Below are 14,543 nucleotides of genomic sequence, written 5' to 3'. Positions count from 1 at the left end.
TCTCATCATGATGTTTCCATCTCTCTCTCTCTCTCTCTCTCTCTCTCTCTCTCTCTCTCTCTCTCTCCTCTCTTCCTCTCTGAAATAAATAAAAAAAATATTTAAAAAAAATAATCCATTGCATACACATTAGGTCTCTGAGGGCCCTGGGACAATTTCCTTCCTTGATCAATCCGTTTGTCAATGTGGGACATACAGAAACACATGATCTTGGGAGTGTGAGTGTGAAACTGAGGGAACACTGCTATTCACATGTATGGTCCGTGTATCACAACTGGAGCCAAATTTAGCATGTGATCAACTGGAAGCCACTCTGTAGAAAAGTCCTTTATTATAGTGCAAATAACCTTCAGCAGTGACATAATAATGTAAGAACACATTTAGCACATTTTACACCACGCAGTAAATAAGAAAGTGTTTCTTCGAAAATAGTTCATCAGAGGAACATTATTTCATTAACGCCAGAAAACGGAAGGCTGTTTCCCTCTTTTTTTTTTTTGGATACTTTCTTTTGAATACACATGAAAGGATTTGCCACTTTCACCAATCACCATCAATTCTAAGAGTGATTTTTGAATTGAGGCTGGCAAGATTTAAAATGGGGTTTCAAGTAAGAAGAATCTTAAGACAATGTTGGGTTAGCCCAGGAAGTACAAGTCATTTCTATTCACTTTTAAGTATATACAAACATTCACTCCCAATTGTGATGCAGAAATGGACCGATTGTCTAAAGCCCGCCTTTATTCCCCCAGAGCCTCATTGTTAATTCCACGCCTCGCTTTTGGTCACATTGCAGCATGAAGACTCTGGTCAGAAATAACTCCTCACATACCCGGTTCTTTCGTGTTAAGCCTTAAATTGCACTTTCCATACTGAATTCCCACCTTGGGCCTCACACGGCCATGAGAGGACATGAGCATTGTTTCCGGTTTACAGCTGGAGTAGGCCCCTGACTAATTTACGTACAGCTGAACCGGACGATCACATTCTTTAGATTAATCCCAATAGGTTTAACCAAAGCCTCGTAGAGAAATGAAAGGTTAACAGCCTGTCTACATTGAACTGCCCAAGGGCTTGGCTGCTAACCAGTTAGCCGATGGGTAGTCAATTCCAATCCATTACACTCCCAACTCCTCTGGTTTCTGCTGAATGATGCAGTGGGTGGGAATGGATGGCCACTCAAAGGAAAAGTCCCGTGGGTTCTTCCACCATGAGGAGAATAAAAAACCCAACACATACAAGTCAGAGCCATGAGACATGAACCACAGGCTTGAAAATACCTGGAGCCACGGACAGCCCTCTAGGCTGAGTAAGTCAGCTGGTCCATAACGCTTTTCCATGCTCAACCAGGCTTGTTGGGTAAAGGATCGTCTTCTATAACACAATGGAACCATGCTAAACAGTGTCAAAGGTTAGAAGAATCCTAATACATTGCCTATAAAAAATGTCACGATTTTAGTTTTCTTTTTCTTAGACTTTGGTACTGAAACACTGTCTACATTCTCGACACGTGAAAATGACATGGCCACTTCCGTGCCTCTGCATGTTGTGTAAAAAAAAAACCAAAAACTCAAAAGCAAAGCAGGACAAGGACGTATCGTAACAAGACATGGTATGCTGTACAAACAAAACCTAAAAGATATAGAAATACACCTACCCCAGCACCCCGTCCCCCCCACCCCGTTCTACCTGACCAAGCCATGCCAAAGGTCCTTCTCTCGAGGGCCAACGAGGTTTGGGAAATTCAGCACCCAGGACGCCAACCATCCCTTGCCTCTCGATGACATGGAAGGTAGTGCAGGCTCCTCCCGGACAGGCACTGCTATTTGATCAGCTCCACAAGTGCACAGAAACTCCTACAGCCTAATTCCGAGCATTCGACCTATTGGTTGGACTCAAAGACCCGGAGTTCTGGGAGTAAACCTTTCAGATAAGCTAATTGGATCCCTTCCTAATCTGGATCCTGTCTTATCTAGCATCTCAGCAGAGCCAACCAAATAGGAAGCATCCTCTCTTCTCTGCAGCTGCAGAGAAGGCATTGCTTGGGGATACTGGTGAGGGTCACCTAATAAAAGTGATGCAATGAGCTAATAGCTTAGGTTGATATAAATTATTTGCAAGTAAGTTATTTGGGGCCAGGGGTTCCTGCTTTACAATGCATTCCAGAATCATTTTCATATTGTACTCTTAAAAGTTTATATAATAGTCACTTAAAAATTGTCTATGCAATCCCCTCTTATATGTTGTCATTTAGGTTAATAGCAACTTAAGGAGCCATTATGTAAATCTAGGAAAAAGTAGCTAGTCAGTCTTAAGGAAGCCAATACTGTGCTAATTCACAGTAAGGAGAAAAAAAGCAATGTAAATAGAATTTTACATTAGTTGTCAATAACTCCAAAACCAGTTTTACCAAAATGTTGCGGTCTTTCTAAAAGCACTTACAGCAATTTATATCAAGAGATCCTAAAGATAGGGGTCTGGAGGATATGACTCAATTGTTTAAGGTAGAAATTCACCCGTTACATGATGGTAATATGTATCTTTCCCCCCTCGGACCTATGATATTTGTACATTCAAAAATTCCTAACTTGTTGTTCTTGAGATAGTAATCATTTTCTAATACATATGTTGAGCATAAATAAATATGAGAAAGCTTTAAAAATATGAATTAACATTATCCTGTGCAAAACAAAAACCTCCAAAACAAACAAACCACCACACAAACCTTGAACAACCTACATTCTATGTTAATACCCTGACTAAAATGTTGGTTGTGCTACACAATTCCACTTCAGTGCAGAAACGAGTTGATTTCGGTGTACCGTCTTTATTGTTGTTATTTTTATGTCTTTAGCACTTTTTTGTTTCTAAACATCACCTTGCTTCGAAAAAGATGGATAGCTTGCTACCGAATGACAAATTACCACAAATCCAGTTCCGTTTCGTCGGAATAAAATCCAGCATAAATGTATTACTTTGTTCTGAGAATGACGGCTCGGTGTCTTTGTTCCGACAGCTTCCGAAGGGCGAGCCTCGGTCGAAGTCGTCATGTTGGCTTGAAACTGCAAAGAAGAGACGGTGAAGCTTTGCCTTTTGTTTTCGTTTTCTTTTTGAAGTCTCCAGATGTTGTTCAGATCAGTGGTCAGATCATTTCGGCACCTGATCCGATGTGACACGGAGGTGGTTCAAACAACATCAGCCAAGCTTCGTGATCTGGAGGTCCCCGTTTATCTTTATGGTGTCAATGGCAGATAACGTTTGCACGCGGTGGTAAAAATCAAAGAGTTGATGTCCGTCCACAAACACTCTGAAACGTGGGTGCTCGCAGAGAATTTCCACCTGGAAGAGACAAAACAACAAATCTCAGCTCACAGCGTCAGGGAACCCTGCTAGGGAAGACAGACAAACCATCTTTCACTTCAGAGCAGTGTTTCCCAAACTTTTGACATATGTGTACCCCTTCTATAATTTTTGTAAGGCTGGGTACCCCTCATAGTCATGAGAACATAGAATTAGGCGCAGCTAAGCACGGTGCAGTGCATATCCCCACCAAACTCCGGTGCAGTGCATATCCCCACCAAACTCTTCCCGTACCCCTGGGGAGACGCGTACCACACTTTGGGAAACACTGCTTTAGAGTAAGAAAGGCAACATCTTCAGGGGTGCTCACATGTTGGGATGCACTGGAGTAATACAGAACGTTTGGTGGGACACAGATTGCTGGGCCCCACCTCCAAAATTTTCATGTTAGTAGGTCTAATGTGAGATCTAAAACATCTACATTTTCACCGCGTTGCTGCTTTTGCTGGAAGGAGGAACACACTTTACTGCTCTACACTCTTTAATATCCTTTAAAGACTTAAAGTCACTCAGGCTTTAACACTCCAGAGAGCACAGCTTTATTGATGTGGCACTTACTGCCTCCCCTGTCATCCCCCCTGAACAATCCATCCCACCTTCAAAGAAGCCTCTCTCCTGAGGCAGAACTGGCACGCATTCGCAGCCTGTAATGCTAGTCTAGACACCCAAGCCCGGCAAACTCTAAAGCGAAGAGGTTACAGCGTAATTACCACTGGACCAAGGATGTATCATTAACGGGGCTTTGTTAAGGCAAACAGAAATACTGATTCCATAGGGCAAAGAGGTTTTTCTTCCTCCTTTTCCTTCAGTAATTCACCACAGAGCTTAATCATTGGTTCTATGCTATGCATTTATTAAAAGCATTGGCATCCACCGTGCAAGGAGAGACTCCACAGGCGATATTAGTCACGTTTAATGCGTATTATTAACCAAAATTATATCACCAAGGAGGGCCGACTTCATTTCAATTTTGTTGTTGGGAAGCATTCTATCCCTCTTGGCAGTCAGAAGCCCTGGTTACTCACACTCCTGAGCTACGCATTTAAGATTCATAATTAAGAAACTGTCACCGTCAAGAGTAGCCGAAGGGGCCATTACCGTCCTAGAGAAAGGGAAGGGCAGGGATAGTGGGCGGGGGTGCCTCACCCAGGCTATGATTAGAAGGGCAACAACCTCAGTTCTACCACTGGCATGAAAACTCCTGGATTCCTATGTCTCCCCCCTCCCGCCCCCCACCCTCCAGAACATAATTAATTCTCCCTAAGGCCCTTATCCATTTCTAGACGAAGAGCAAAGGCAGGGAGCTCTGCTTTGTTACGAGTATATGCAGCCTAGAGCTGTCAGCGGAGCTGTCATTATTGTGACATTTTTGTTAACAAGGTATCATGTGGACAACTTCGTCACCAGGTCTCACATGTCAGCAAGTCCTCTCTTAACACATTACTGACTTGCATCTCTTACTTGGCGTGGTCCTTCACAGAGGAAGGTGCTGCTAATGCATCTTAATTGGATTGGGGAGTGTGGGCGGAGCTTCCGGCCTGCTAGACTCAGAGAGTGAGGAGCAAATCTATACTCATCCGGGTCCAAGGGAAACATTTGTCAGCCACGCAGCCTGTGACTGAGGCTACTTAACCCATGGGGGGGAAACAGAGACCTAGCCAGGCCTTGAAACACCAACCACTATATTCTTTAAAGAGGTATCACTAATACGATTTAGCGTTTCTTCAAGGTTGAGAAAAAAATGAGGAAAACTCATCTTTATTCATCCATCAACTATTTTTGAGACAGGCATCTATGATATGCTTAGGTTAAGCACTACTTAGAAAAGCATTCTTAACCATCAGGACACATCCATATGGATTTCCTTACTCAATGTGTTAGCGAAGAGCTACCCTGGCGAGCATTCATTCAAATCAGCAAACAGTCCTTTTGATCTTTTTTTTTTCACCATCGGGTGACAAATTTCCTGGACATGCGAACATTCTGGCTGCTTCAAGGGTTCCTGGCAGCACTAGAGGAGGAGAGAGCATCCTCACCCTGCCAGAGGCTGGAGCGGACGCCCTCAAGGCACTCACCCTGAACGGCTGGTCCGGGATGAATGGAAAGTAAGGGATGGCTGATTGTTCTTCACCCCTCTCGCCAGATATACAAGAGTTTCTGAGGAGCTGCCGGTCTGTGAACACAGCTCTGAGTTCGATCGCCACATCAGCTGGAGGATCTTCTGAGTCACCGCACGTCAAGCTGATGGCAAAACTGGAAAGAAAACCGTCTTGTTTATTCAAATTGGACGTAACAACATTTAACAACGACCCGGGCTCCCCTCTTCTCTCCTCCTTCTCGGGGTGTGTCTGCTTTTCACGGGACACGGCTCTTTACCCAGGTTAGGCCAGGTATGGAGAAGTAGGATTATAACCAAACCAGGTATCTTGTTACCTAAAGGAGGCTCTGGTGGAGTTGAACATGACTGACATTGGGGATTTCAGATACCCCAAACCATTCACACACCTTCTATCTTAATCCATTTCAGAATTCTCAAAAACAGCCCTAAAAACTGATCAGGGGAAATAATAATCTTGTACATTTGGTTCTCATTTATATTGATAGTTCTCACTCCAAGCACCATGTTTAAAAACCATAATTATAACAATAATAAAAAAGAAACAAAAAAACAAGTCCTTTGGCCTCCCTAAGGGTCAAAAGAAAAAAAAATGATGTGGGCCTATATTTATAATCTCTAGATATAAATAGCTGTCTGGAGAAATGATGGCTGGGATTCATACACATTCTTTTCATGGGAACATGGTACTTTCTTGGCACTTCCAGCTAGCAAACACTGGCCACAGGGAGAGGAAGAGGAGGAGCAGTGCCTAGGAGTGGGCAGGGCCTTGTAACCGCCTGATGATAGCTCTGCCTTACCTCTCAGGGTTGAGGTCAACGATGCCCATCACTAACACCTTCTTGCCCGGTCTCATGCCACCTTTGATATGCCCACAGAATGGAACTATCTGCAAGGGGAAACAGGAAGTTTACAGCCTGTCAGGCTAGAGCCAAGCCCTCAGATCCTGAGGACCTGACCCATTAGAAAATGCAATTGGAAAGGAAGCAGGTACAGGCAGAGACACAGAGCACAGAAAAAACACACACACACACACACAAAAAAAAAACCAAAAAACAAAAAACCATTTACCAGTCGTGGGAAGTACACCTCGGCTTGAACCGGAGAGCCCAAGGAGTTGTTTAAATGTCCATCATCTAGTTTCTAAAAATAGAAGCACACAGATTGGCTTTTTACAGGCCGGTTTTGGGGGCGGGGGAGTTCGAGAAGGACCTACACAAATCTGGTGGAATCCAGCAGCCCTCACAGAACACAGGCAGCGCCTGCAGCAGAGGCTGCCGCCTCACCGTCCCTGGAATAACCGCACAAACCCTCGGATCCAAACCGTCCTTCCCACCTGGTTAGCTAAGTCTCTAACGATCCCCAGGCCCTTCAGATCTAGATCAAAATCAAGGTCGAGGCACACCGGGAAGCCGGAGCCCAGCCCGGAGGGGGAGGAGGGTAGTAGGCCCCTCTCTCTAACCGCGAACGCATCTGGACGCGCGGTCTCAGGCCTGTCCTCCGGGGGGACGTGGCTGGAGCGCAGCAGCCGCGCTCCACTTCTCCCGGGAGCCGCAGGCGCCGACCCATTTCCAAAGGGGGAATCCCCGACCGGGGGTGGGGGTGGGGGTGCGGACACGGGGGTGCGCGCGCCCCGACACCCTCACGCACGCGCACCCCCCCATGTGCAACGTGCACACACACACACACCTGGCCGGGGGGCTGCACGGCACGGAGGGGGAGGGGGGCTGTCGGTGACCCCCCATCCTCCCCAAATAAGCTCCCGGGGGCCCGCGGGGCCCCCCAGCCCGGGGCACCCCTCCTGGCGCCCCCCACGCCGGCGTGCACAGCGGCTGCTGCTAACAGGTCCCGGGCACCTTCGCGCGCGGGGGGCGCCGGGCTGGGCCTCGGCGGGAGCAGGGGCGCGGGCGCGGGCGTGGAAGGGGGGACCGACCGCGGGAAGGGGGGGCGCCTCGCGTGCACCCCCCGCCACACTCACCACCACGGCATCGCTGTCGGCCACCGATCCCGCCATCTTCCTGCGGAGCGCGGCTGGAGGCCGGCGGCGGCGGGGCCGTGGGACGCGGCGGCGCGCGGGCGGGGATCCCGGGGCGGTCCTGCGCCGGGCGGGGGCGCGGGTCGGAGGCTGGCCGGGGCGCGCGCACACCCAGGCGGGCACGCGCGCGCGCACGGCGGGGAGCCCCGCGCCGACCCGGCGGGCAGGCCCGGGAGTGGGGGGGGCAGGCCCGGGAGCGGGGGGAGGGCAGGCAGAGGCGGCGCCGGCCCGGGGGGTCGGAGGTGGCGGGTCACCGGCCGCGCTGCCTTCCTCGGCCTCCGGGCGCTGCGGTGGCTGCGCGAAGGTGAACGGTGCCAGGAGCCGCGGCGCCGGCCTGGGCGGCATTTAAAGGCCGCCGCCGCCGGGGTCCGGCTCGGGGACCGGGAACGGGGCGGGGGCCCGGCGCGGCTGCCACGGCTTGCTCAGCGGGCCCTGCCCCTCGGCCATTGGACGGCGGCGGGAGGCCGGGGCGGGCGGGGCGGGTCAGGGCGCGCGGAGGGCCGGACCGGGCGGCCCCCTCTCCTCCCTCTCGGGCCGCGAAGGTGGGTGCGGCTGGGGGTGATGATGGGGAAGGGAGGGGGCTTGCCAGGGGACAGGTGCTTGTGACATGTCCCCGCCCCGCCCTCCCCGCCAGCCAACCCCCTGCTTTCTCTCGGCCGCGTCCTGGGGCAGGTGGGACAGCGGAGGCCAGGTCAAGGGAAGACTGGGTTTGGGGGGATTATTCCAGAGCTCCAGATTTCTTTCAGAGAATTCCAAAACAAACAAACAAACAAACAAACAAACACTGGGAGGAAAGAGCCATTGGGCTCTCGGGGTGGAAAGAGAAGGGAAGGTCTCCAGGCTTGCCTAAGTAAATAGTGGGCCCTAAGCCAGAGGCAGGAGGATTCTCAGGAGGCACTTTATATCCCAGGAGATTAGCTACGTACATCGCAGGCCTCTGTCCTGTGGAAGCATGGGATCCTGAAGGCTCTTTCAGGCAAGGGTCTGGCTAAGTCTGACCAAGGTGAACTGGAGTGCCTGTCCTCAAGGAGCCTCCACTGGGTCCTGTTTTTTTTTTAATTTAATTTTTATATTATTTTTTATTTATTTTTTATGAGACACCTGCCCAGTCTAGCAGGGTAGTAACATTTGCCACTGAAAATCTTTGTAGGAGTCATTTCCACGGGCTGCACCTCTCTTTATTCTAAGGCACAAATTCCTTTATGGCATTTCTACATGAGGATGATTATGTAACGTCTCAGATAAAGCTGAATCAACATACCTCTATTAGGTGACATCTTGGCTTAAACATTCCATTGTGTGAGTCATCAGGGTGTTTACACTAATTAGTAGGGAGCATGTGTGTGACCTCCTGCAATCCCAGAGGGGCCCTCCCTGCTGCTGGCCGTGTGGCCCTAGAATAGGGGTGTCGAACTCAATCAGAGAAGGGGCCAAAATCTAAAATCCAGCCTAAATCGCGGGCCGAATGGTTTACTGAACAGTCATAAACTGACAATGTCATAAACTGACAGCGGAGTGCAGTGATGACAGCGCGGTGCGGGCCACATTGCAAGGCCTGGCGGGCTGGATTTGGCCCGCGGGCCTTGTGTTTGACACATGTGCCCTAGAACATCACTGTGGCTTTTGTGTCTGAGCTTTCTCTTTAGGGACCAGAGCTAATGGCGGTCATCTCAGCCCGGTAGGAAAAAATCACCTGCACACGCCCGTAAGCCACAGTCCTGTGTGTGTTCACTGAGTTACACGCAGAAGTGCTGCACAGTTGTGGCTTACATGTTTGCCAACCTTAGCTTCAAAATCATGCTTTATTGATTCCTTTAAAACAGTAGGCAGTGATAGAAAACTTATTGACATTTTGAAAGTGTAGCCAGTATAATCCCAATTTCTGAGAGCCTGGTATCATTGAAGCTGTCCTTAGCTGAGCTAAGAGTGATAGAATGCATCTTGGTGGGTAGAGAGTGCCCAGGTTCAAATCCTGGCTCTGCCAGTGACTAGCTGGGTGATTCTGGACAAGTTACTCAACCTCCCGCATGACTCTGTTTCTTCATCTGTGAATCAGAGATGACCGCAATGGTGATGAGGATAGTGCCTATCTCGTTTATTGGGGAGATTAAGTAAATTGGTTCCTGTATCTTCCTTACAGTGGTACCTGACACATAGTAAGCACTTGCTCCAAAAAATATTGAGTGCCTGCCACGGGCCAGGCACTGCGGGTCCAGCAGGGACTTCTTTGTGAAATTTACATTCTGGTGGGAAAGCCAGTCAATACATAAATATGTAAATCATCAGCTGGTAAACTGTAGAGGGCCGCCTGAGAAGGCATATGGACATCCTTATTGTCAGCTGAGACCTAGGGCTGAGGGTGTATTCAGTTTCTGGCTTACCTTTGCCCAGGTGTCAGCAGGGGCGGGTCTAGATATGTAAATCCAGTAATGCTAGAGCCTAGTTAAGATTGCAAATGAGCTCCTTTGACCCTATAAATAAACCTGCTGTGCTTTCCGTCGCTTGCTGCCTCTCCATCAGAGAGATGGCGCCCACCTAGCGCCCAGCTTGGTGAATCTATTTCTGCCTCTTGACTCTTTCTTTCTTAATCCCCAGCTCCTCCACTCAGGAACCTGTCGTTTTCCGTTATGGACACGGAAAACAGAGAAATAGTCCCCCACAGTAAACATTTAGAAAAAAATAGTAAAGCAAGCCGAAACCGGTTTGGCTCAGTGGATAGAGCGTCGGCCTGCGGACTGAAAAGTCCCAGGTTTGATTCCGGTCAAGGGCATGTACCTTGGTTGCGGGCACATCCCCAGTAGGCGGTGTGCAAGAGGCAGCTGATTGATGATTCTCTCTCATCAATGTTTCTGACTTTCCCTCTCTTCCTCTCTGTGAAAAATCAATAAAATATATATTTTTAAAAATAGTAAAGCAAGTAAGGTGGGAGAGAGATAGGAGGTGAGACATAGGGTGGTCAGGGAGGCCACCTTTGAAAAGTTTGAGGAGATTCCTGATGGTAGGGAGGGAGTCATTCGGATGTCTGGAAGAAGAAGTTGCAGGCTTAGGGAAATACCAGGGCAAAGTCCCCAGGGTGATGTATATGGGTGCAGCTGGGGTGCAGCGACTGAAGAGATAAGTAGTTAGAAGTGGACGAGACCATAGACCCTGTGAAGATGGCTGTTACTCAAGAGAGCGGGGGAGGCATTGGAGGCTTCTCAGCAAAGGAGAGACATAGTTTGCTGTCTGTCGTAGGTGCATCCCTCTCGGCTGTTGTGTGGATGGACTGGTCTTTGTGGGCAGGGTGGCATGTGGGAGGCAGGGCAGAAGCAGGCCTTAGAAGGCTCCCGCATCAGCCCAGGTGAGACACACTGCGGGCTTTGACATGGGAAGTGGTGAAGATGTACGAAGCCTTGGGCCCTCGGTAAGGCCCAGCTGTTGTCATTAGGTGCATTGAGAGTTCATATCAACTTCTAAGCCTCCGTTTCCTCACCACAGAATTAAGGAGTAGGGCTCACTCATTACGCCTTCTTGGCTCTTACAAAAGTCTGGTTTCTGGAATGTTGTGTAAGTAACACCTACATTTAAATGGGTGGCAGTGGGTGCTGCCGAGTGAAAATAATCCGGGGTTCAATCTTCTGATAAATGGTTTTGTGGGGGGGTGAAGAATAACCCTCTTATTTCTTTGGTAAAATAGAGTTGCCAATAGATATTTGGATGGCTTCAGATGAGTTTCTTATATTTTGGGGATGCAAAGGATAGGAAAGGGCTGACCCTGCCCTGAATGGGAACGTCTTAACATGGAAAATTGTCTTTTATTCCCAAAGTGCTCCATCCATTCTCAGTCTAAAGAATGGTTCATCTTGAATATGGAGAGCAGAAAGGAAGCTCTCATGAATATTTTTTTATAATTACAGCTGAACGGAATCAAACTACCCTTTACAGGGTAAAGTCATTAGCACACTAATGAGTTATAGAGCTTAAAAAAGGTTTTTATTTTTAGTTGTATAGCGAAGGCTAGACAGACTTTGTGCTTCGATATAGGCACTTGTCTCTAAAAAGCATTCATCGAAAAAAAAAAATAAATAAAAAGCATTCATTGAGATTGACTTTTTTTATGAAATGGACTGCATTACTACTGGAAACTGCTAAAAAGGCTAAAGAAGCGGGGAGGGGCAGAAATGCAGTCAAATAGATGAGGTTAGCACTAAAAAGAAGGCATGAACAGTTTTTTCAAGATAGACTGCCAAATAACCTTCCTCCCAGATGAAAAGAGGAGATCACTTCCTTTTTTCTTCCTATTTGATATGTTTTATTCAAATGTGTACATACAGAATGTCTTACATTGGGAGGAGAATACAGCATGGACGTCAATGCAGCAGCCATTCTGTGTATTGCTATGTGCTATGATACCATGGACTAAAACGGTATTTGGGGGTACACGAAGTTTTCCTGGAGGAACTTACAACTCACTCTGGGGACCACGGCAGGATGTGGTGGTGGGTAAGATAATAAAGGTAGGATCGGGCCTAAATAGGCAGTCGGACATCCCTCTCACAATCCAGGACTGCTGGTTCCCACTGCTTGCCTGCCAGCCTTCCTGATTGCCCCTAACCGCTTTTGTCTGGCAGCCTAATCACCCCCTAACGACATCCCTGACAGCCTGATTGATGCTTAACTGCCCTCCCCTGCAAGCCTGATCACCCCTAACTGCCCTCCCCTGCAAGCCTGGTCCCCCCCACCCCCCAACTTCCCTCCCCTGCTGGCCATCTTGTCATGGCCATCTTGTGTCTACAAGGGGGCAGCCATCTTTGTCCACATGGGGGCAGCCACCTTTGTGTGTTGGAGTGACGGTCAATTTGCATATTACTCTTTTATTAGACAGGATGATATTCATCTATTAGTATTTTAATCTAGAGTAGAAACTTGCACATCAGAAACACCTTCCTTTTTATTTGGCTCCTCCTTATTTCCTGACACTGCATGAGCACTTCACAAACCCTCCACAGAGAACCTCCAAAATGAAGGAGGACCCCTGTGCACGTCATGTCTTTGTAATACCGAGACACTTGTGTGAACGCTGTGTTCTGTTCCACAATATTTCCGTGCTTATTTTTGGCATACACATAATGTTCTCTCCACACCCATGAGTGCAGTAAAATTAAAGCATCCCAAACATTTACCTCCTGTATCTTGTGGTTTGAGTCCCTCCCCACCCCAGGCCCCACAGGGTGGTCGCAGCACACGTTGAGGAACAGGGCGCTGCAGTTTTATAGGCTTTCCCGTGTCCATAATCGCTTCTGTCAGGCCCGTCTCTGCTCATGATAAATATCCACGGAGGCAGCAAAATATACAAACTCAGCACTCTGGCGAAGTAAGAGGGCAGACATTTACCAAGTGTAATTTTTTTTCTTCTTCTATCTTTCCCTTCATGATTAAAGCCTGTAATTGTTTTAGGAACTATAGTCACGGTTATCAAATAACTATGTTGGACACACACAAAAATTTGTGTTGTAGCAAAGTAATTAGGGGGCAGCCATAAAACTTGGCAGTCAGTGCCAGTCCCTACCATTTCATTATTTCCCGTTTATTTGTAAGGAAACTTGAACCAGCCTCCTGCTTGTGTTTTAATTACTCAGCCCAGGCAGGATGGATTTCAGAAAACCTCCTCGCTGAAGAGTAATGAGCCCTTCCCAGGAGGAGCCCAGGCTTCAAAGGTATGCGCTGCTTCCTGCCCCAGGGACCTCCCTGTGGGCCCTTCAGCGTGGCTGCGACAGCCCAGCAGTGCACCTCCGAGAGAGAGAGCTCCTGTGAGAGGTGCCCAGAGCCCTGGAGGATGGGGAAGCAGAAGGGACTCGCGTCCAGCTTTCAGAACTGGCCACATGAGTGAAAGATAGTTTAAGATTCTTTCAGAAGGGCTTTGTTCATCTAAGGCAGTGGTTCTCAACCTTCCTAATGCCACGGCCCTTTCATACAGCTCCTCACGTGGTGGTGACCCCCAACCATAACATTATTTTCGTTGCTACTTCATAACTGTAATTTTGCTACTGTTAATGAATCGTAATGTAAATATCTGTGTTTTCCGAGGGTCTTAGGCGACCCTGCTGGTGGTTCTCAACCTGTGGGTCGCAACTGCTGTAGAGCCTAATACCATCCGAAAACACAGATATTTACATTAGATTCATTAACAGTAGCAACATTATAGTTATGAAGTAGCAACGAAAATAATGTTATGGTTGGGGGTCACCACCACGTGAGGAGCTGTATGAAAGGGCCGTGGCATTAGGAAGGTTGAGAACCACTGGTCTAATGAGAGCCAGGGGCATACTTCTGTGCCTTCTGTCATCTGCAGGCAATTCTAACAGGCAGATCTGTTTTTCCTCCAGCCCTTCACCAGGAAGGCTGGGACTGGCCTGGGAGGCGGTGCCCCAGGCCTAATTTCACTTTCCTCATGATCCTTCACAGTTTCTGTTTTCATTTGCTGCTGCTCTGTAGCCCTCCTTTTTATTGTCTCTGTGATTTTATTTTCTTGTTGTCAAGTGGCATCAAGGATTTCTTAGTTTTCTGGTGTCACGGAAACTTGCTGGGTGGAAGGAGACCAAAACTCAGATATAACAGTCATTTGGAAATCCTGAGTAATGTGGAGGAAAACTCGGGAGGCATGTTGCCAGGCGTTGATTTGATTTCTAGAAATACCGTGTTTGGGTGACTTAAGAGGTGAATGAAACAGAGTAGGGATTTAGCACCGCACAGTTTCTGCACGAACCACGAGCCAGGAGAGACCTGGGAATTTAAAATGGCATTCAAATGAGACTAACCAACGTGATTCAGAGAAGACAGAGCTCATTTATTTATTTACTTTCTTCAAAAACAGCAGCAGCCATACACACACTAGAACTTACAGTACTTGCTCTCCATTAAGATAAGAGTTTTTTAGGGGTATCTCTATCCTTCTCATATTATATATTCCTCCCTGCACACTGCCTCTTCTATCTGATAATATTCAGAATGGGTTTAAGAGCTCCCCCACCAACGTGGCAACATAGCCCAGAA

At 48.1% G+C, this 14,543-nt stretch overlaps 1 protein-coding gene across 1 annotated transcript; it reads right to left on the bottom strand.

Annotated features, from left to right (window-relative positions):
* Positions 1–312: 312 nt before the first annotated feature.
* On the bottom strand, positions 313–7,927 carry LGALSL (galectin like). Its single transcript, XM_084900018.1, has 5 exons — positions 7,455–7,927; positions 6,548–6,619; positions 6,277–6,365; positions 5,436–5,613; positions 313–3,339 (listed from the first exon to the last, which is right to left on the bottom strand). The coding sequence occupies exons 1-5, from the start codon at positions 7,854–7,856 to the stop codon at positions 3,196–3,198; spliced, it is 885 nt and encodes a 294-aa protein (XP_084756144.1). The 5' UTR covers positions 7,857–7,927; the 3' UTR covers positions 313–3,195.
* Positions 7,928–14,543: the final 6,616 nt, after the last annotated feature.

This window comes from Pipistrellus hanaki (assembly GCF_964339955.1).
Source record: "Pipistrellus hanaki genome assembly, chromosome: 12".
In the NCBI taxonomy this organism is placed as follows: domain Eukaryota; kingdom Metazoa; phylum Chordata; class Mammalia; order Chiroptera; family Vespertilionidae; genus Pipistrellus; species Pipistrellus hanaki.
The sequence above is the reverse complement of the archived record's forward strand: the minus strand, read 5'-3'. Positions and strand labels throughout refer to the sequence as shown.